Source organism: Diplotaxodon limnothrissa, linkage group LG7 (assembly GCF_057381915.1).
Source record: "Diplotaxodon limnothrissa isolate DT_005_m linkage group LG7, D_limnothrissa_male_GT1.1, whole genome shotgun sequence".
Classification (NCBI taxonomy): Eukaryota; Metazoa; Chordata; class Actinopteri; order Cichliformes; family Cichlidae; genus Diplotaxodon; species Diplotaxodon limnothrissa.
Genome location: NC_140602.1, coordinates 25,679,456 through 25,702,214, shown reverse-complemented (window position 1 = coordinate 25,702,214; position 22,759 = coordinate 25,679,456). Strand labels below are relative to the sequence as shown.

Sequence of the window (22,759 nt, the reverse complement as noted above, 5' to 3'; positions counted from 1 at the left end):
CCAGTGCACTCTCCCTTTTCCAGGTTCCAGGGGGCTTCCGCCTTGATGGCCTCCCACTCCCCCCTTCTCACCACCAACACCAACACCATGCCTGCAGTGGTTAAATAAAGCACTTTGCTCTTTGCTTACCCCTGTCAGACTCTGTTGTTGGCCTGAGCGGGGGGAAGTTTCTCGTTTGTGAGGATTCTGAAGTGAGGGTGGTTCAGAGAGGCTTTAGAGGTCAGTGAAAGGCACTCTGCCTGTCACCTCCCACCCATTTAATAGATGTTAGTGAATCAGACAGTATGTCTAGAAACTGAATTCTTTAAATGTTTCATAAAAAAACATGAGCACATAAACAAACAGGATTAACCCAGAGTGAACTACTTAATTGGGCAGTGCTAGGAAATTTTGCTTTTAAAAGAAACTTGTAACTCTACAGGATTGTCACTGAAAAGTACGACATTGCCTACAGAGGACGGTCAAGTGTCATTGTAGAATAGTTTTGTGTTACCAGATATACACCTTTGCAATTCCTTGTGGATGTTGTCCAGATGCTCTAACTTAGACCTTTCTTTAAATGATGTAATGACTTGATGTTGGTAGCATTTCCTTTACCAAATAACAAACACCAATCCTGTTAGCTTCCTTCTGACTGACAGCTTTTGTTGACTTTAATGCTAACTGCTGTTTTGGAACTGTATCTTTCACCTCGTAATCAGCAAACACTGTTGAGGAGATGCTGTACTGCAGGTGTGGTTGTTAATTGGAGATCTTTGCAGCTGCCATGTTCAGAATACTGTAGATTCTGGTAGTTTATAATGTGTTATCCTTTCAGAAAAATGAAGCTAGCGTGAATGTTCAGTTCCTCAAAAGGTCACTTGAGGTTGACTCCAAAAGCGAATCAATCCCCATAGACTTGCATATGAAAAGGTCCAAATTTACAAAAGTAAAAACGTGTTTATAGCACAGGTATAGCCAGTTGGTGCGTGTTTAGAATCACCACTACTAATTGGAGTCACTAAACTGGACCTCTTCACTATATTTATGCCTTTTGAAACATTTTAATGGAATTATCTGAAAATCAATATGGCTTGCTGTGTGTCACTGACCATTTAAGATGTGTTTGTCAGTGCCTTGCTGTGGTGCAGTTTATAGATACAACTTGCTAAGCCACCTTCTAGCATTAGCTAATGATATGGTAACTTCCGGTACCAAAGAACTAACATGTTGCCAAAGCTGAGGCTTCAAAATGTGGAGTCTGAAACCAGTAGGTGATGTCACAATGGTTATAACCATCTTTTGCATACAGTGTATGGTTTCAGCATCAGTGTCTGATTACTTGTTTTGTTACAATCTGATAATGCTGTTAATTAAAGAAATATGCAAAATATTCCTTTAACTGTGACAAGATTGTCCCTCATCTTTAAATCTTACCATTGTTGTCTGGCAGAATTGTTGCGTAACAGCAGCCTAAGAGTGGCCAGGGGTGTTTATGGGGGATATGCTGCCATGTTGGACGAGTGCCATTAACATGAGTGGCTGTAATGTCGCTGCTGAAGCTTCTTCCTGACAACAAATTTGCTGTGCTCTGATATGGGGGAGTTCAAATGACCATGTAAACAAGTTGGAGAAGTCATCAGAAAAGATTAAACGTTATATTTGTACAACCTATTAAGCGGGGCATTTCACTCAAATTACAGTACAAAAATACCTCTTCTCATGTTTTCCTTTGGAGGTATTCAGTCATAAAAAAACTTCAGTCAAGTAGACTTACACAGGTTGGAGCCTTACACAGTCAAAAATAATAAGAAAAGTCTCGTTATGCTCCAGAGGTAAATAAGTGTACTAGTAATTGTGATTCTCCCAGTTTGGCGGCATTTCCATGTTGCATGTCACGTCATATAGTTTTGTGCTTGCAGGACATGAGTATGTGAGAAACTTGCAGGACTAAGCAGGATTTTGCCAGCAGAGCACAGTTGAGGAGCGTTCAGAACGAGCAGTTCCCTTCCCTTGTGGCTCCAAGTGAAATGACACAGGCCTTATTAAGTGGACTGGGGCTAACAGTGAACAAGCCTATGAATGCTGGCAAGGCTGCTCATGCCCTTGGTGCATGGCTCACGGCTCATGGAACAAATTAGAGTTTGCTTCTTCCCTCACCTGATCACTGTGCACAGATGCCAGACTAACCCCCCCATTAACTCTACTGCTTTCACCTCACACCACCCACAACCCAAGGTCTTGTGACAGGAGGACACCAGCTAAGGGTGGACATCCATCAAGGCCCCCTGACTCATCCAATTTGTTTGAGCGGTGAAAACACTGCTGGGAAAGGGGAACTTGAGGATCGATTGGAAGCCTGGATGCGAATCAATCCCATAGAATCTCTTCTGCTTTTATTTCCAGTCTTCAGAATAAAAACATGCTTTGACTAAACTGTGATGTGATTGACACACTACTTTTCAGCTTCTTGTTCTGAGAAGAGAAAGCCTCTTCTCACCAATACGGGCCTATCTAAAAGCTTTCAAGGACAAGAGTGTTCCTTTATAAGGCAACATTAGCTCATTTGTTAGTTGTTTGAGCTTGAACTTTCTCTATTAATAACAATGCCATTAGAAGACACACAGAGGTAGTATGTTACAGAAATCTCTGATTCTGATGTTCAGTCATATTCCTTGTGAGAGTGCTCTGTAGACATGTGCAAGACTTTGATGAAATGAAGAAATGTTGGCGGAGGTTTTGAAGGAGGATACTAAATCAGGTTTAAATGGCCGTCTGACAACTGACACCTCAAGAAAGAGCAGGCAGCAATCAGTCTGATGTAGCTGAAACACTCTTGCTATTCTCATTCGTTAGTTGCACTGAACAAATAGTCTAGTGAAAAGCTTCTATATTTTGCAACTGGTTGTGGTGCTTTTTAGCAGTTGGTTAAAAGAGGCCAACAAGGTAATTAGAATTTCTTCTGTCTGTCCTCTTCCTGGGAAGTTACATCATCGTATTTATTTAGCTGTCTGGCTAAAAATGCCGCTCATTTTTCTCACATTGGTTTGACTTTAAAAGAAGACAGTGACTTTAAAGGTTTCTTAACAAGACATTTTGACACTTTGCTTTGAAATGCTGTCAGATCTGTTGGGTTATTCGGGGACGTGAGCAGAGAGTAAAGTAAAAGTAAAAGCAACAATGCAATGTTAAAAATGTTTTCCTGTGCACTGAAGCCTCAAACATTGCTGTCAACAGAGCTGCATGTGAGAGCTCACAGTTGCTCCCTAATATGAAGTCTGATTATAGTCATGTGCAAGCAAAGCAACCCACAAAAACCAAATGAATGTTTTTCTTTTACTGTACTGAGAACACATCTTAATCAGTATTTCCTGCTGTGCGCTACATGTGACGAAGGGCAATCTTGGTCACTGTGCTGACTTAATTCTCCCAATATTCTGTGGAGTTCACTTCAGATGTTCATCACACATGATGAAGCACAAGTAAAATCACAATCAGTGTACTTTGTTAATCCCAGAGGAAGAAATTACTATTAGCAAAATGTATCAGGATTAAAAAGGACTTTGTTGGCACAATGATCTCTTCAGCAGCATTATCAATCTCTAAATAAAAGGCTGGAACATAACTGTATTTTGTAAACTCCAAAAATAAAGTTCTGATTTTCTTAAATATTTCTTTTATCTTTGTAGCATAAATAACATGATTCAACATCAGGCAAAGCAAGAAGATCAGAGAACAAGGGGACTAATTCAAAAAGAGGGCAGAGGCAGTACATAGCAATTTTAGAAGTTGACCGGAAAAGGCTTGAGGGAAGCATGAAGTGCTCTGCTTGCTCACAATTACATCCATCTCCACCCATTGGCCCTGCAGTTACTACTGACCAAATAGGTGCTTAATGACCTACCCAAATGTAATCAGACCTTAATGGCTTGGAGATAGGATGGCTAGCCTGACTTTAGAACTGCACTTAACCCTCTCAGGCTCAAATTAACTTTTTGTTGCTAATGCACAACCAAGTCCTGCAGTGGCACGTCTGAGTAAAAAAACCTCATAAAATATGTATGTGGGGTAATCAGGTTGTTAGTTTTTAACTGTTGCAAATTGGCAACACCTGCCTCGAGAGGGTTAATGAGACCAGTTGGAGACTGGGAGCAAGTAGAACATTAGTTACATAGGCTAAAGAAGGCGCTGCCATTGGCTGCTAAAGGTAAAATATCCATCAAGGTCTAAACTTTTCTTGTCCCAGGTTGTAAACACGTTAATTTTATAGCTGGAATTGCATACGGTGGCATCCAAAGTGGCGTGCAGAAAGATTTTGACAGAATCTGTGGCAAGATCTGAAAACTGCTGTTCACAAACGCTGTCCATCTAATCTGACTGAGCTTGAGCTGTTTTCCAAAGAAGGGGCAAGAATTTCAGTCGCTAGATGTGCAAAGCTGGTAGAGACATACCCTAAGAGACTGGCAGCCGTAATTGCAGCAAAAGGTGGTTCTACAAAGTATTGACTCAGGGGGCTGAATAATTACGCACACCCCACTTTTCAGCTATTTATTTGTAAAAAATGTTTGGAATCATGTATGATTTTCGTTCCACTTCTCACGTGTGCACCACTTTGTATTGGTCTTTCACGTGGAATTCCAATACAATTGATTCATGTTTGTGGCTGTAATGTGACAAAATGTGGAAAAGTTCAAGGGGGCCGAATACTTTTGCAAGCCACTGTAAATAGAGGCGCAAAGATCCACCCCTTCATTACGCTGATAGAGATGAGCAGGATCTATTCTCAACCTTGTCCAACACTGGAGCATCTGCACTTTATGATGAGCCCGTTACTACATTGAATGTTTACTTTGTGCCACAAACTAAAATTGCCATTGTACACCAAGTTTTCTACAGACTTTGAAGAACCAAAGGAAACAGTGCAACAATTTGTAATGAGATTATGTCACACTACCAGAGACAGTGAATTTGGTATTAATGTTAATAACCAAAACAAAGATGCAGTAGTAAGAAACCTGCACCTAGTGGGGACGAAAAGGAGAAATCCAATAAAGTGTGTTACAGATATTAACATATCTGTCTGCAAAGAACTCAATTGCACAGTTGGAGGACAAACATGTAGAAAATGCTATGGCGAAAAAATATTTGGGTCTATGCGTTTGCCATTGGAGATAGAGCAAACGAAGGTCACCATTACGTGGGGATTATACTTTCCGCTTTCGCAACTGCGCTAGAGTCCACTTGGGTCCTGGTAACAAACGGTTAGCACAAGGCTGTGTGTGGATTTCTCAGTAGAGTAAAAAACAACACTCCTACTATAAACAAGACAACTCGGCTTGTGTGAAGTGTTTTCAGCTTGGCGTTGTGTACCTTGAGTCAAGTGTTTTGACCAATGCACAGAATCAAATATTTAGAGATATAAGATGTAGTTGCTGCTGTTGTCTTCGTGAGTCTTTATTATATGGCATGCTGCAGGGAAAAAACCTGTTCTAACGTTTGAGTCGGAGGTTTATTTTGAGCACCTGACTTTTTTTTTCTCTTTTTTTTTTGGTTCTCCTTCTTAAACTCTGTCCATACTCTTTCATGAGTCTTGCATAGTTGGTAGAAGATGTTTGTTGTGTCAGTGTCTATGGGACCTGTTTGCTGGATAATTTGCACAGTTCTGTTTTTTGCTGCCTATCAGACTTTTCATAACCGAACCATGTCCTTGCTTCAGAAGTAGCCTCTCATTTAGGAATGAGCTCCCCCTTTAGTTTTGGCTGGACCTTCTGTGGTGCCGTGGTGACTATTGCAAACTGTCATCTAAAGCAATGAAAAAATATTGCAGTGAACAGTGTGTCAAGATATTATAATAATTGATTGCATTTATATAGCGCTTTTCAAGGCACCCAAAGTGCTTTACAATTCCACTATTCATTCACTGTAGCCACAGCTGCCCTGGGGCAGACTGACAGAAGCAAGGCTGCCATATCGCGCCATCGGCCCCTCTGGCCAACACCAGTAGGCATTAGGGTAAAGTGTCTTGCCGGCGACCCTCCGGTTACAGATGCGCTTCCCAACCCCCTGAGCCACGGTCGCCCCATATTGTCATCCAATATATTTGATCATATCACAGAGCCCTATTCAGAAAGGCCACGGTAAAAGGGAAGAAAGCTCTAGTGTAAAGGGTGATTGTTAGGAAAAGAAAAGCTAGAATTAAATTTCATTTATATAGTGGCATCACAGCACAACAGTTACCTGAAGGTGCTTCATATTGTTAGGAAAAGACCCTACAATGAAGGGAAGGGTTTGAAAATGAAACTTTCAACCTATTTAAATCTGAAAATGATTAGTAATCATGATCTCAGTACTGACCAAAATAAGTCAGATCTTTGCACCAATTAAGCAGCCTTAATTGATCCTATTGTCTCTGACTGTCATGTGTTATCTATGGTGTTTTTTGCAGAAATGTGAGTTCAACATGGATAACCTGAGCAAACCGGAGCTGCTCACCCTGCTGAGTATCATGGAGGGAGAGCTGGAAGCCCGAGACCTGGTCATAGAGGCCTTGAGAGTGAGTCCAAACAACACATACATAACACTCTTACTGTCTATGCGACTGTTCGGTTAAATTGAAGTTACTGCAGCAGATTGCCTTTGTTAGAGGCTTCAAAGTGACATTATTAGCTGTAATTGTGATCCAGAACTGCATTAGTATCAGTTATTACGAATGATCATGACCCTTCGGGGTTATCACATTCTTTGTCTGCACCTGGGAACCAGCTAGGCTAGCAATGCTAACCGGATGAGTAATGCCCCTGTTTGTGGCACTTCATCTTCAAGGTTTGTCTTTGTGGACTGTTTGCTATTACACCAAGTGCACTGCTTTTCTACTTAAGGCTTGTAGATAAAAAAACAATTATTTACCCACTCACATTCATTTAGGTGCTATTTTTTTTTATACGTAAGCAGTTTCTAACATTCACACACTCCTGATGGATGCATCAGGAGCACTGGGAAATCGATCCCCCAACCTGGTGACTGGTAGACGTCCAACTCTACCTCCTGAGCCACAACTCTGTTCAAATTGCCATCAAACTGTGAGGTTTTCAGTTATGCTCTAATGCGTTCACTGGTGATTGTATTTGTGCCTATATGTTTATGTATAATGGCAAGCCGATGAAGGTTGGGATGAGTGTTAATGGGACAACATATTGATCTGTGGTTACTAAATGATGAACCTGTGTCACCCTCATGCTGGAGGTTGCTCGTTGTCTGCTGGGGCAGGAGTTATTATTCCTCTCTCTCTCTCTGCAGTTCAGTATTTGGGTCATCACTGTTTGTCCACATACTACTTTAAGGGTTTTTTTTTTTTTTTTTGGTTTTTTTTAAGAAGACACTCAAAACAAGGTTGAGCTGCAGGGGAGGAGAAGAATCTACACGTGCTGCTTGGCTGAACTGGTGACCTCTGGGTTGTGCGAAAGGCTTCTGTAAGCTTTTCTGTTGCTATTGTGTGTATGTGCTGTTAGCAAGCTGCTAATCTTTTCCACAGTTTGAGTTTCTCTCTCGCAGCTCTTCAGTTATCAACCGGGTTGATGCTGAACAGCTTCTAAACAGCTCAGCATCTCTACTTCTGCAGTTTACTAATATGTTTAACTCAGACTTTCTCTGGGTCGTCTGTCTTTTTGGCCATTGCTCTTTCTTTAAATTTAGAAAAGTCTGCCACCTGTTCTGTGTCTCTCTGCGGGCATTTGTTTGTTTTTTGTCTTGCTCCCTTGCTGCCACTTCACCCATGTTTTCTGCTGGCATAAAGAGTCCCTGCAGGCCCTATCTCCCCTGTGGATGGATATTCTATGGAGGTTTCAATGAAATAAGCCTCCTCTCTTCCACCCTCACAACTCTCACAGATACAGTGAGCCTATTTGCTCTGTCACAGATGAGCCCCATCCAAGAGAGAGAGATTACGGTAAAGGGGAAGGAATGGACACTGACGAAGAGAGTGAGAAATGATAAGAGACAGAGTTAAAGAGTTAATAGAAGTAAATCTAGAGTGAGACGCCCTTCATTGTGAGTTCAACTTGAAGCAAAGACAATGGAGGGTGGGGGGGATGCAGAAAGACGAATGGAGGCCTCATATTATCTCCGACAAAGCAGGACAGTGTGACAGAGTGGATTATACCCACTCCCACTGAAATAACCAAAAGAAAAGCATGAGCTGAGCCACCAGCTGCAAGGCTGCCAGTGACACTGGACTGTGCATTATTTTTCTCCCCCAACCCTCCACCAATCAAGCTAACCGGCCTTAATGGTCAACATCCCTAAAGCTCCTTAGACTGGCTCAGTTACAGAGCTACACAGAGAGCTGAACCCTCAGCTCCTAATGTTTTTTGCACAGGTTCAATGTGTTGCAAATTCCCTACTGTACTTCTCTGATTCCACACCAAAAGTTTGGATCAAACTTCCTTGGCTTGGCATGAGTACAGTGATCATTTGTGGTGTTTGGGTGTCATTAAAAGGCTTTGGTGGCGCAGATTAATTAGCGTGTGGCTAAAGCTGGCTGAGCTGCCATATCTGGCTTCATCCCGGAGAAAAAGAAAGGAGGCTGTAAAGAGATTAGCCAAACGACAGAGATATCACATGATTACCACAGCCGACGGCTACACAAGTCACCTATTCTTCTGTGCCAGGAGCCTTTCAGGGGGCATGTGGAAACTGCATCTTTACACCGTTCTCAGTGCAGGAAACAAACTGTTTTTGTTAGTGATCACAGACCATGGACATAAGGTCCATTTCCAGAATGATGTGGCTGCTTTCACTATTTTTACTGAGAAGCTACTTGAGTCACTGTGGGTAAATTTTCCAGCCAGAACCAAGATGAAGTCTTTGGCTTGTAGCCAGTGGTACTTTCCCACTAACACAAAGAAATAGTTTTACAAAGACACCGTTTTTAAAGCCTCTTTAGCATTGACGAGAGAATAGATGTAGGAAATCTCAAGGTCGTTAGATCTCTTTAATGTTCTTGACATTTCACAGCCTGTCTCTACTTCTACACTGGCTAGAAATGAATGTTTTGAATGAAAGAAAGGAGAAGAAGAAAAAAAAAATGCTTTCACACTAGATACTAAAATAGTCACTTAGTTTTGTTTGTTATGCTTTCAGATGTTCTCTTTGCATCAGTGTGAACTGTCAGATAAATACAACCACAAAGGAAAAAGGCATTTTGGTTATAATCATGCTTTACATTTAACTACAAAATCCTCCATTGCAACATCATTATCAGCAATCAAAACACAACGAGTTCAAGCACAAGTAACACACTCCTCATATTGTTTGGATGTGTTTACTACGAAGGATAAAAGATTTCTGCTAACGAGAAGTGAATGCTGATAACACATTATCATCATAAAGAGGTTGTGATAGATCACTGAGGATTGCCTCTCCTTCCCCCACCATTCACAACTCACAGGGCTCACATCATATTGTGTTGTTGCCCACCTGCAGTTTTATTGGACATAAATCTGTAGTTCATTCTTATTAGCTGCATGAATAATCGTTTTAATCTTTTCTTGTAAATGACACTTGTGTTTAATTTAATTTTTCATCAGTCAGTGTCCATACATTCTCATATTATTTGACACCTGCAGTACATTCACCATTGATTGTGTGTTTTCTTCTTATGAAATCAAAAATCTTTGGGTTCTTTTGGAGTTTAGCTGAAGAAAACTAGCACGACACGAAGAAAGAAACTCATGTAGAAAGGCACAATACTTTGTTTCTTCTGTAATCAAACGAACAATGACAAGTGATTCCTAAATTCAGAGGAAATACTTTTTTTGTTGTTGTTTGACTTTGTTATTAGCATAACAGTGAGCATCTACTGAAACTGTGGTACATTAGTCAGAAAGTATGCCAAAGGTATCCATGTGATGCTTCTGAGAGTCATCTTTAGCTGTGAAAAAGCAAAGTGTAGAGGTAGATAACCACTACATGAGTGTGAGTGTCACCATGCAATACTACTATTATATGGTTTTATTAGCACAGATAGACTTATAGTATTAAAATGAGCATTATTTTACACAATTTACAGATTCTGATTCTATTATCAGTATCTCTTGTTTCATCACTGAGCTTTCATTCGCTTTTAAGCAGCATATCAAGGACGATGCATTCTGCAAATTAATTGCATGCTGTGTGGTCAAATGTTTGTGCCTGTTGGAGGTATTTCCCTTCTTTGTTGTGATCAGTGTTGTCAAAAAAAATCTGTCAAGAACATTTAGAGCACTATGCACTATGTAAACCAAACACTCGGTGTGCTCTGAGAAGCTCCCGACAGTTGGACAGTTTGTCAGACGTTTTCTCGCTGTTATGTTCTTGGTCTCAGTGGGACAGAGAGATTGTACGGATGAAAGTGTGCAGATTGGACGCCTGTGATGTCGTGAAAAAAAGATTTGATGGGATGATTTCACTGGCAAGAAGCAGTTATGTGCAAGGCCATTGGGGGGAAAACATCCCACTAAGATGCCTTTAAAACACTGCAGACAAGCTCTGAATGAACGTTATTGTCTGTTCACATACAAATACAGAAAGGTAATGGAATTAGTCATTTTAAAATGCTCATCTTGAAGTTGGCAGTTATATTACATTATGTCTGTTCTGGCATTGAATAAAAAAAATCAAAAATTCAATTTATACATCATTCTTACTCAAATCTCTGAAGACGTCATTAATGATTGGAAATTGTTTCCTCCTTTCTGTTTACTGCAGTTTTAGGTCAGTTGGATGAATATGCAGTTTAACCACTTGAGTGGTCAAGAAGTGCTTTGAGCCTGGAGAAATGATGGAGTCATGATCTTGACTTGGTTGCTGACATTTTAAGGTTGGGTGATGCATTAAAAATTTTCCATCCGGCTACATCAAGCCAGATTTACAGTCCCATGGTTGTTTCCATTTTAACGGCTCTTGCGACTGGTTATGGGAACCAATGCAGTGGCTATGAAAACAAACTTGTGCACAGTCCTCCAAAAATGTAACCGTGGTTGCTCAGTGGTGTTAAAATGTTTTCTTTAAAAACATAACATTTTAATTGGGCAGGTAAATACAAAGTTTGTTGCTTTTTTGACAGATAAACCAAAAACCAATGAGCAGTTCATTCAGAAAGAATGTTTTTTCTCTTTTGAATCTTTATTATTGCTTTTTAATAAGAGAAAAGTACTTCCTATCCGATTAATCGATGGAATAATTGCTAGGTTACTCGATTACTAAAATAAACAATAGCTGCAGCCTAGACAGTTCTGTGCTCTGCTGACAGTGTTGTAGGTTAATATGATGGGCCAGACATTTGGTAGTCTTACTCACAAAGCTTTATCAATCCTCTCATCTGAATCCGCAACCAACTACAAATCAACACTTAAATGAAGGTGTGCAACATATCTTTGGACTGCTGGAGGAACCCAGATCACCCAGCTGAATCGTTCCCAGATTAAGTTACATACCCTGGACACAAATGCTTTGGTGGGCCCTAACCAGTTTCTTTTGATGATCATCTTATTTTTTCTATCTTCAGCTAATAAACTTATCATGCAGAAATGTATACGTACATTTAGACAGAATAGTTTAAAGTACAGAACACTGTCTCACAGAAACAATGAAAAACATACATCACAATACAGCTACAAGTACTTTATAATGAAAGGAAAATGACTCAGCTAATGCCTTTCCATGTTTTTTTGCAAGGATAATGTATGGTGTGTGTGTGTGTGTGTGTGTGTGTGTGTGTGTGTGTGTGTGGTTAGCTTGATTGGTGGAGGGTTGGGGGAGAAAAACAAATGCATAGACCAGTGTCACTGTCAGCCTTGCAGCTGGTGGCTCAGCTCATGCTTTTCATTTAATTTAAAGGACGCAACAAAAATAAAGTTTCTAGAGTAAATTAATCTAATCTAATCCCACTGTTTTGTGATATAACACTTTAAAAACTAGACGAAAATTTGTAATTATCTGTTTTATTGCTTCAGAACGAATATGTCCCTTTTTTTGAAAGTGCACCTACTTGCTCTGCGGCCCAGTAATTGGCCCTGAGGGGTGCACTGTGTACCCCTCTTTCTGAGAGTTTAATGCATTAGTCTTAGCATGAATTTTGTCCTCTTGAGGTGAATTTGAATAAAATTCTTATAGATGTGATGTTTGTTAATCCAGGCGGGCAGCCGGCATTGGCGCCATCCGGCCTCATACAGGCATGCTTCCTTGGGAAGTCATATGATTTTACCATATGACTAATAGATACCATGAATCTGCTGTCAGCAATGGGTTCATACATGCTTAGCACAACACATGCCCTGAGCCATCAGCTTTCTCCAGCGTCACGTTATCTTAGACCATCTAGCTATTTAAGGCATGCCCTGTTGCTGGGCTTTTCCAGCTCCCCCTCCTACATATTCACTCACTCAGTAGTGTTTGACATGTACATCTTCTTTTCTCCCTTTTTGTTCATGTAAATCTTGTATTTTAGACATCCTGCCCTCCCTTTTTGTTGATCTTTGTCACTTGCTGCTTCTTTGTTTCTATCTCTGTTCTTATCTGTTTGGACAGACAGCAGGGCAGCTCATTACTCATCGTTACCGTCTTTCATGGAGTCCCTCTCCCTCTTCATACAGCTTTGAATTTCTGTTCTTTTGCTGCATCCCACACTCTGCATCTCTCTCTATGGGCTGTACAGCTAATCCAAAATGTGTATTAAAAAAACAGAGTGCGCACTCTGAACTGCAGAAAGCTGCAATTTTTTTTCCCCCCTTCACCGAGAGATGCTTCAGAGAGCTTCCCCACTGCTTTGCAAAGAAATATAAATCAATGAATGGAAATATCTTTTTTTATTCAGACCAAGCTTCATCAGCAGGTCCACCTGACCCATCATTTTTGGTGGGGTTAGTAGGTATTGGAAATGAAATTATGATGAGAAAAGACAAGTCATGTAATTACTTCATTTTCTTCTTTATTGTGCTATCAGAGCATGTGCTGCATAATTGCCAGGGATTTATGTGACTGTTTAGAATTAGGCTTGATGCAACAAAAGAGCGACTATGAACTGATAACTGCTTTTGAGCTGATGTGGACGTATTTAACATTCAACCACACATCACAGAATTCTAGGAGGTTGTAAGTAGAACAGAAGATTTCATAATTTAGAACAGAGTGATTTAACGGTTGATTAAATGTTGAATTACTGCTATTAGATATAGCAGATATTAAATAATCTGGAAAGGTTTCTCAGAATTACTGATTTTGAGTGATAGTTGGTCTGGACTCTGCTACTTACATCCTGAAAACTGTCTAGCATAACAGATCAGCAATATGTGAGAAGGAGGAGTATTCCTAGTGTTGGCAAGCAGTGATACTAATGCAAAGGCTTTGGGAGTTAAGCATTTAGCTACATTTGGGTGGCTATAGCTAAGGAGGTAGAGCAGGTCATCTACTAATCAGAAGGTTGGGAGGTTGGTGGTTCAATTCCTGACTGTCAACCCCCATTGAATGCCAAATACCCTCTGGCAAGATACTAACCCCAAGTTGCTCTCTGATTCATCCGTCACAGTGTGAATTTTAGGTAGAATGCACTTCTGCATAGGAATAGTGCTTGTATGGATGGGTGAGTGAGGCATGTTTTAAAAAGTGCTTTGAGTGCTCTGAGAGAGTAGAAAAGCACTATATACGAATCAGTCCATTTAGCTCTTTCTCCTCAGCCTTTTGCTTATTTGAGTCATCATGCTATCAAACACTTTATTTGGAACCTTCTAAAGTGGCATGGTGACATAGTGGTAACGTTTAGCCATAAAGCACTGACAGGCTTGTGCTTGTCCATGCTCTGCAGTCAGGTAGGTTAACCCTTTGTCTCCAGTTTCAGATACATCCACAAGCCAATCAGCATCAGGCTGTGATCTGTTTGCTGCCTAACAACCAGACCTTCCCCACTTCTCCAGCCTTACTTCACTCCCCCGACTCGTATTACACCACCGTCCACTGATATGCTGCTTAGGAATGAGGCTGCAAAGACACAGCCACAACTGCCAACCCCCGTTTCAAGGAAAATGGTACAGCCTGATAGCGGGTGTAGCCTCTTTCTTTTGGCTTTTTATTTTTTGTGGGTGGGATGATTTTTGAAGTGCTGTCAGTCATTGCAGAAGATGGATCCAGTCCCGTGGGGGTGGACTGTCTCAGGGTTGAAAGAGCATGTCGGAGTGTGTGTGTAATGTATGTAGGGCAGCGGCTAAGGATCGTTTAAATTATTTATATTTTTGGCTTTTATTTCTTTGATTAAGTAGGAAATTTCTATTCTATTTAAATTTCTTAGTATTTGATCAACAAAATATATGCATTATACTTGAGCCAATGAAACCCATATTAATATACTTAGTGAATAAAAATGTTATTACCACATATGCAAACATTTGGTCACTAATTCATCTATGAAGAAAAAACCCTTGTCTGACAAGGCTTTAGACTTCTGCTTCGATTGTTTTAGCCACACTTTGTGGATCATTTCAACATGCCTGCAATGTTATGTCATTGCAGCGCCATGTATTTTTAAACACGCTGATCTTTCTAGCCGGTAGGGCCAGGATATGGTCACAGAGAAGAGTGGCTCCTATAAGGATAGCCTTCAGATTTAATTCCTTTATCAATGAACAATATGTAGTGCTGATAACTGATTAATCTTATCAGTCAAATATTAATTGGGAAGAATATTTATTAGTTTTTTGTGTCGTGTATAATGGTTGTCTGCCTTTGGGTCCTCACTGTGGTGTCTTTGAAGAAGTCAAAGCTCCAACGGTTGCAGCAGGGTGCTTACGGATATAGATACAAATGTACAAACAATTTGAATATGAAGCTGTCAGGTAGGAAAGAAAGAGGGAGTCCCCAGAGAAGATTCATGGACGTGTTGAAGGAGGACCTGCAAATGTGTTTTTTGTGGGCCGTTCATGTACTGTATTTAAGTATTGTTCTGTTGTCTATCCTGTGGGGCTGTAATTTGGTAGCACTATATTCGGGGCATTCTGCTGAGCTGAAAGGTTGATGGACTGTATTTGGTCCGTGTGCTCCTGCAGGGGGATGTATTATTGTAGCTGCAGTAATAACTGTTCACAGAATGAATGAAAAAATAAATAAATAAATATATATATATATATATATATATATCATCACGTGACAAAATACTGGAAACAACAAGAGCTGCTGATGCAAACACAAATAACAGTAACCTCTACTTGTATTATCCAACCCTGTATAAAGGATTTATTGAAGCAAAATTACCAACAAAAAACAATTTTTAAAAAAAATGTTGTTATCTGGTGGTTCAGAAAATGGAACCATAATTTTATATCAACCCATCCCTAGTGCTCTTCTATAAATTGGTTGTTTAATATTTGCACATTAGCATTTCTGTGCTATGTGTGGCCCCGTTAATCGGTAAAACTCTTTGCTGTGAATTGCTGTGGAAGTAGGTCATAGCAACCATCCCTCTCACTATCTTCCTCTCGTAATCCTCTCCCTCCCTCCCGTATATTCCTCCTCTTGCTGCTTATGTGGGCCTATATTTCACCCTTTAGTCTTTTTTTTCTCTCCATTCTTTCTTTACATAAATTTATAAGATAGACTGCTTTTATGGAGAGTGCCTCACAGCACTAAGAGTGTATATATTTAAACCATGGTTGGCCCCGTGGGAATCAAACCTACGGCTTCAGCCTGGTTCCTGCCACTGGGAATGTGGAATGACAGTTTATTTTGATATTTGTGCTGTCAGCGAGGAAGTGGCAATATTTCAGTTTACCAAGTCTGTGGTGTAATCTCTAGACTGTGTTCTTTATCTGCTGAAAGAAGTTTGATGTACAAAGATGTAGAATATCACTTCCCATTTGAGAAAGTAAAATCAATGTTTGTTTTTTTTTCATTTGAACGTTTTGTCAGTCTAATGCTTGATTGACGGTTTTCGTTTTCATAATCAGCTTTCCTTCCATTTTGAAAGTGAACAGTAACTGAATTCAGTTTTTAATACTGGAAACCCTGCAGCTTTACTGTCACTGCTGATTTGCAAAGCTTATAAGGGTGGAGGAAGGATATGTGAAGAAATCACCCCATGCTGGCAAGTCAGCTTTTCTCTGGATGGTTAGATTTTCAGATGTGTGCTGTCTCATTTAGTCAGGATGGGTGCCTTTTTCCCTTGATTTCGTGAGAAAAACAGCCAGAAGGTAAGGGCGGGGAAACCTGTGCACATGCTGCAACTCCATTAGCATGTCATTCATTTCTATCTCCCTGTTTATAAAGAAGCTGACACAATAATGATGCCAATTTTCAATCTCAGAAATGACCATTTTCTCTTTGGTTAGTGTAGACATATTATACTTTGGCCCGTGCGTGGGGTTGTACCGCGTCAACGCGTTAGTGCGGTTAGCTTGTTAATGCGTTAGCGCCATCCAGCCCCACGCACGGGGCGATCCGCGTTAACTCACTAACGGAGATTTGCCGCGTTAATGCGGTTATGACGTTAACATCATTTTAAAGAGATTAACGCTGACAGCACTAGTATGTATGTATGTATGTATGTATGTATGTATGTATGTATGTATGTATGTATGTATGTATGTATGTATGTATGTATGTATGTACGGTTAAATTGGTGGATGTATGTAATATGTAGCACATCCACAAGTTAAGCAAGAATCAGTTGCTCTGTCTTGATGATCCCACAGTTTTTGCTGCGTTGGTGTCTGTAGAAATAAAATCCTGTTTCTTGATTTTACCTCTGTAATTCGGTATAGCTCATCTTCACATTGTCACATTCTGATTCTCATCTTTGTACTTTGTTCTTTTAAAAATGGTTTTTAGGGCAGTAAATTTTACTATTTCATGCCTGAAGCAGCTCAGTCCAAAAGCTCTCTCTCTCGCTCGCTCTCTCTCTCTCGCTCTCTCGGTCAGTTGATTTGATGACATGGCTGCTCTTTGATGTGGGCTGAAAGCTCAGAGTTGGTGCTACAATTGCAAAAACTCAACGAGCTACAAAAACCAGATTTTGGGGGGGGGTCGCAACTTTGTCTACCAGGGAGTTGATTGGGAAACTTAAAGTGGGACAATCAATGTGAAACCTTCCTTTTTTGACAAATGTTATTTCATTAAATATCTTTGGGTTTTGGACTCTTGGTCCTGCAAAACAAGCAAATGGATTAATTTGTGTGCCGTGCTGCACCGCTAAAATAATCTCAAACTCAGTTCTTGAATCATGATGACAGGACCCCTCTGAGATGTGGTGGGAGGGGAGATTCACATCATTGATATGCTGTGGACAGTGTGATGCAGTCATGTCAATGTGGACAAAAATCTCTAAGGAATGTTTCCAGAATCCTGTTGATATGCAATGAAGAATTAAGGCAGTTCTAAAAGCAAAAAGGGATCAAACTCAATACAAGCAAGGTGCAACTAATAAAGTGGCAGGTGAACGTATGTGTAGAGTTTTCTACTGTTTATGATGTGATTGAGAGATGTCATTAAAACGGACATACAGGCAGAGACGGAGTAACTAGATGCATGTTCTGATGAGTTTTGGCAAACAACCATTTGACTAACATGTCTGTCTCACCTGCTCTTATTCCCTCTCTGTTCCTCTCTCTCCCTCTTTGTGCTGACAATCAAGCCAAACACCAACATCATCAAATATACAATTGAAACCAGATATTTACATACTCTTCAGATAAAAACACAAACGCTTTTTTAAATTGTAAAACATCAAATCAGACTAAATGTTTATTCTTTTTAGAATAAAAAAAAAAAGACTCTAAAAACATCAGCTTTTCATTTCGCCATTTGTTGATTCACTCGAAGAGCAAGTAACGTAATATTGGTCAAGTGATCAGTTTGATATCAATCTTTTGTGATACACCGTCATATTTACATTATTTGTACAGCACCAATCATTCGCTTTGGTACCTGGTCAAACTTAAGCTCTCCTCTGTCTGCCTGGCTGCGCTTCTCCTACAGCAAACTCGCAGGCAGCAGCTTCTCCCCCCTCGCTCACATGCGTAAGTGCTGTGCTCAGTCGCCTAGTGCCTGAGCTCGGATCGTACCAAAATTTGGGGGAATTTACGACTGCGTGCTATGTGCTTCGAATATTGTGTGTAATTTTTTGTTTTATACAGTTGTCAGTCAGGCAACTAACTATGAAACAAATTACACTCCAAAAGACCCCGGGCTTAAGCCCAGTAAGCCACCCCTCCACTCCGCCGATGGATACAGGCACACACTAGTCCTCATTCAGCCCAAAGTAGTAGCTCATAAAATTGTTTTTAAAGGTGATGGGGTAAAACAGCTTGGTTTAGACAGAAGATGAACTGAAGAAGGGGAGAAAAAAAAAGCATAACAAGCCCCCTTCATATAGTACCAGTGACATTTTATTGTCAGGGCTTGCAGCAAAATACCACCAAAGTTGTAAACCTGGGCGTTTGGAAATTTTATGGCACATTTTCCGCTCTTTTTCTTGGCATTTTGAAGACCCACAAAAGTCTTTAATCATGAGAATAAACATTAGAGTTACAGCTCAAAAAGAAAAAAAACTCTTTTCTGAGCTGAAGCTTGAATGTTTCACAGTAAACCTCTTTGTATTGCTTAACTCTAGCACACTTTTTCACTTTGCTATGATTGTGTCAAACACTAGAATTTAAATGAAATTACAGCGAAGTCCGAAGTTAAGTGAAGGCGATGGTATAACAACGGAAACAAGAAGCTGTAAGAGCAAAATTGATATGCATAAGTCTTTCTATAGTAAGTGGACTTTTTCTCTTTTTTTCTGCTGGTCTCACATATGGTAGGTTAAAATTTTGCTTTCATTCAAACACACACAGTCCCTGTTGAAGTGTATGTGTCTCTGACACACACCATTTAATAGAGTGTGGGTGTTCAGCTGGAGCAGAATGAGAGCAGCAGCTGTGAGTGGTCGACTTCAGGTTACCATAGAGAGAGAGAGAGGGAGGGAAGAAGAGGGAGAGACAAATAGAGGGGATTGCTTACAAAAAAAAAGCAGGAGATTTGAAAGAATGTTTTCAGTCTTATGCTTTTTCCTTCTTTTAATCTCTACATATGAAACAATATTTATCTTTTGTCCAGCCAGTTGACCTGCTTCTTGCTGATGCTGCTGACGTTGCCAGCGGCAACAGAGAGGAGCGTGGGAGTCTTCCAGTTGTAACAGCAGCTCAACAAGAACATACCAGGAAAAAAGAAAGGGGGGAAAAAAAGAGTAATTAATGCAGTCTGCAAAATAACATTGGCTATGACATTTACAGTATGTTGTGACACTCTGAAGGAGGTTTAATGTAGCCAAAGTGCTTTCTGAATGTGATTATTAGCACACATTAAGCTCAAAGTTAAATGAGTTGAAAGCGCAGGTGTCTAATTGATTTTTTTTTCATTTTTTAAGCAGCTTTTCTGTGGCTTAACATTGTTTTCAAATAAAATTAAATAAATAACAGACTGACTAATTTTTGCCTGCTAGTAAGATAATTTGTTTTTTCTTAAATAACTTAAAGTAAAACAGTAGAGGAACCAACCTTTTCTTTAAGCCTTTTCTCAATTTAAGTCCATTATTACTGGGTGGCTTTCATAATGAATTCAGTTTCATATTTTTATTTACCCAAATATCAACTAAAATACCCTTAAATAATGCAAATTAATCAGAAACTGAATGCTCTTTCTTAAAACTATTTAGCAAGTAAGCATAAATTATTAATATGTTAAAAAACGTGACTCTTAAAATCATGTGGTGAAACAAACTAGAGAAAAGAGGCTTCTCAAGACTTCAGTGTTGCTACTACTCAGAATTTTCCACAAGTCCACAAATCAAAGTCATATAAAGGGAACATCTTAGTGGTGAAGGGAAGCGCAGTTACACTTGACATCCCAAATAAAGGAGAAAAACCATTGCTTTTTTTGTGTCAGTCATTCTTAAAAATTGGTGTTTTTCTCCAGTCATTTCCACTTCACTTTTTTATTCCTCTGTTCTTTGAAGCGATCACTTTGTAATGGTGCTGTTATGTTTAAAGTGCTTCAGGTAGCTGATTAAAATAGACACAAACTGGAATCAGAATCAGAATCAGAATCAGAATGGGTTTATTGCCAGATGTTGAGGTTTACAACATTAGGAAATTGCTGCGGTGCTTCAGTGCTTCAGTGCAGACAATAAGAATTAAAGTGCTATGTAGAAAGAAAGATATGTGCATGAGATATACATGAGATATATACATGAGAATAAGAATTATGAGTGCTACGTAGAAAGATATATACATGAGTGCAGGTGGTGATCAGTGCCAAACATATATACATGAGAATAAGAATTATGAGTGCTACGTAGAAAGATATATACATGAGTGCAGGTGGTGATCAGTGCCAGACATGAAATGATGCAGTGACACAGCGTAGGGTCATGTGTTAGTGGCGGGGATAGTCATGTGGTTATTGTTCATGTGTCCAACAGCAGAGGGGAAGAAACTGTTCTTGTGGCGAGAGGTTCTGGTGCGAATGGACCGGAGCCTCCTGCCTGAGGGGAGCAGGTCAAACAGACTGTGTCCAGGGTGAGAAGGGTCAGCTGTGATCCGAGCTGCACGCCGCAGTGTCCTGGAGGTGTACAGGTCCTGCAGAGATGGGAGTCTGCAGCCAATCACCTTCTCAGCAGAGCGCACAACACGCTGCAGTCTCTGTTTGTCCCTGATAGTGGCTCCAGCGTACCACACGGTGATGGAGGAGGTGAGGATGGACTCGATGATTGCAGTGTAGAATTGCATCATCGTCCGTGTTGGCAGGTTGAATTTCTTCAGCTGCCTCAGGAAGTACATCCTCTGCTGGGCTTTCTTGATGACGGAGGTGATGGTGGGCTCCCACTTCAGGTCCTGGGTGATGGTGGTACCCAGGAAGCGGAATGAGTCCACAGAGGTGATGGGGGTGTCAGTCAGGATGATGGGGGGGAGTGGGGCTGTGTGCTTCCTGAAGTCCACAATAATCTCCACTGTCTTCTGGGCATTCAGCACCAGGTTGTTGTGGCTGCACCAAGACACCAGACGTTCAACCTCCCTCCTGTAGGCAGACTCATCCCCGTCAGAGATGAGCCCAATGACGGTGGTGTCATCTGCAAACTTGATTAGCTTGACAGACTGGTGGGTGGAGGTGCAGCAGTTGGTGTACAGGGAGAAGAGCAGAGGAGAAAGAACACAGCCCTGAGGGGAGCCGGTGCTGATGGTCCGGGAGTCCGAGACATTCTTCCCCAGCCTCACATGCTGCTTCCTGTCCGTCAGGAAGTCAGTGATCCACCGGCAGATGGAATCAGGCACATTCATCTGGGAAAGCTTGCCTCGGAGATGGTCTGGAAGGATGGTGTTGAAGGCAGAGCTGAAGTCCACAAACAGGATCCTGGCGTAGGTTCCTGGGGAGTCCAGATGCTGCAGGATGAAGTGTAGGGCCATGTTGATGGCGTCGTCTACAGACCTGTTGGCTCTATATGCAAACTGCAGGGGGTCCAGGAGGGGGGCCGTGAGGGTCTTGAGATGGGAGAGAACTAGGCGCTCAAATGACTTCATGACCACAGATGTCAGAGCCACGGGTCTGTAGTCATTTAGTCCAGTGATCCTAGGTTTCTTGGGGACAGGGATTATGGTAGAGGACTTGAAGCAGGCAGGCACATGACATGCCTGCAGTGAGGAGTTGAAGATGCCAGAAAACACTGGGGCCAGCTCGTTTGCACAGTGTCTGAGGGTGGCAGGAGACACACCGTCTGGGCCGGGAGCTTTCCGAGCATTCAGACTCCTAAACTGCTTCCTCACATCTGCTTCATGAATATGAAGAGTTGTGGTCGGAGGAGGTGGTGTGAAATCCTCTTTTGTGTGGGGTGAGGGGGCGGGTGTTGCAGGTGAACAGTTTGAAGGTGGTGATGGCTCTATGGAGGGGGGAGAGGTGGGGGAATGAGTGTCCAAAGTGCCTCTATTGTTGGGGTCGTTGGAGGTGTGAAGGCTGCCTGATGGCTCGTCAAAACGACAGTAGAAGTCGTTAAGGGTGTTGGCTAAGAGCAAGTCATCAGTGGAGTGGGGGGTTTTAGGCTTGTAGTTTGTGATATTCCTAAAACCTTTCCACACAGAGGCCGAGTCATTCTCTGAGATCTGCTGCTGCATCTTCTCAGAGTGCTGATGTTTGGCAATGTCCACTTCCTTAGTGAACCTGTACTTGGCCTCTCTGTAGCAGTCCCTGTCTCCGCTTCTGAACGCCTTACTCTTTTCCAGCCACAGCTTTTTGAGTTTAGGAGTAAACCAGGGTTTGTCATTGTTATAACTCACCCTGGTGCGTGATGGCACAATGCTGTCCTCACAGAAGTGGATATAGGAGGTGACAGTATCCGTAAACTCGTCCAAGCTGTTAGAAGCAGCCTTCATTGTGTCCCAGTCTGTGGTCTCCAAACACGTGCGAAGCTCCTCCACAGCCTCGTTGCTCCACAGTTTTTTGGTCCTCACGACAGGTTTGGAGAGCTTCAGCCTCTGTCTGTACGCGGGGATTAGGTGGATCATGACGTGATCAGAAAGTCCGAGTGAAGCGCGCGGCACCGCGCGATAGGCCCCGCTGATCGTGCTGTAGCAGTGGTCCAATGTCCTCTCCTCTCTGGTCGGGCATTTAATATACTGCTTGTATTTCGGAAGCTCATGGCTCAGATTGGCTTTGTTAAAGTCCCCAAGAGCAATGATGAGAGAGTCCGGGTATGTCCGCTCCGTGTGGAGAATCTGCTCTGCGAGTGCGC

General features: G+C 41.3%; 1 protein-coding gene across 1 annotated transcript in view; it reads left to right on the top strand.

Moving 5' to 3' along the window:
• Positions 1-22,759, top strand: part of cttnbp2 (cortactin binding protein 2) — a 98,082-nt gene that overhangs the window by 1,646 nt on the left and 73,677 nt on the right. Inside the window, exon 2 of the mRNA XM_085359477.1 lies at positions 6,425-6,532. Within this exon, the coding sequence (XP_085215603.1) occupies positions 6,425-6,532 (108 nt within the window). The remainder of the gene's footprint in view (positions 1-6,424; positions 6,533-22,759) is intronic.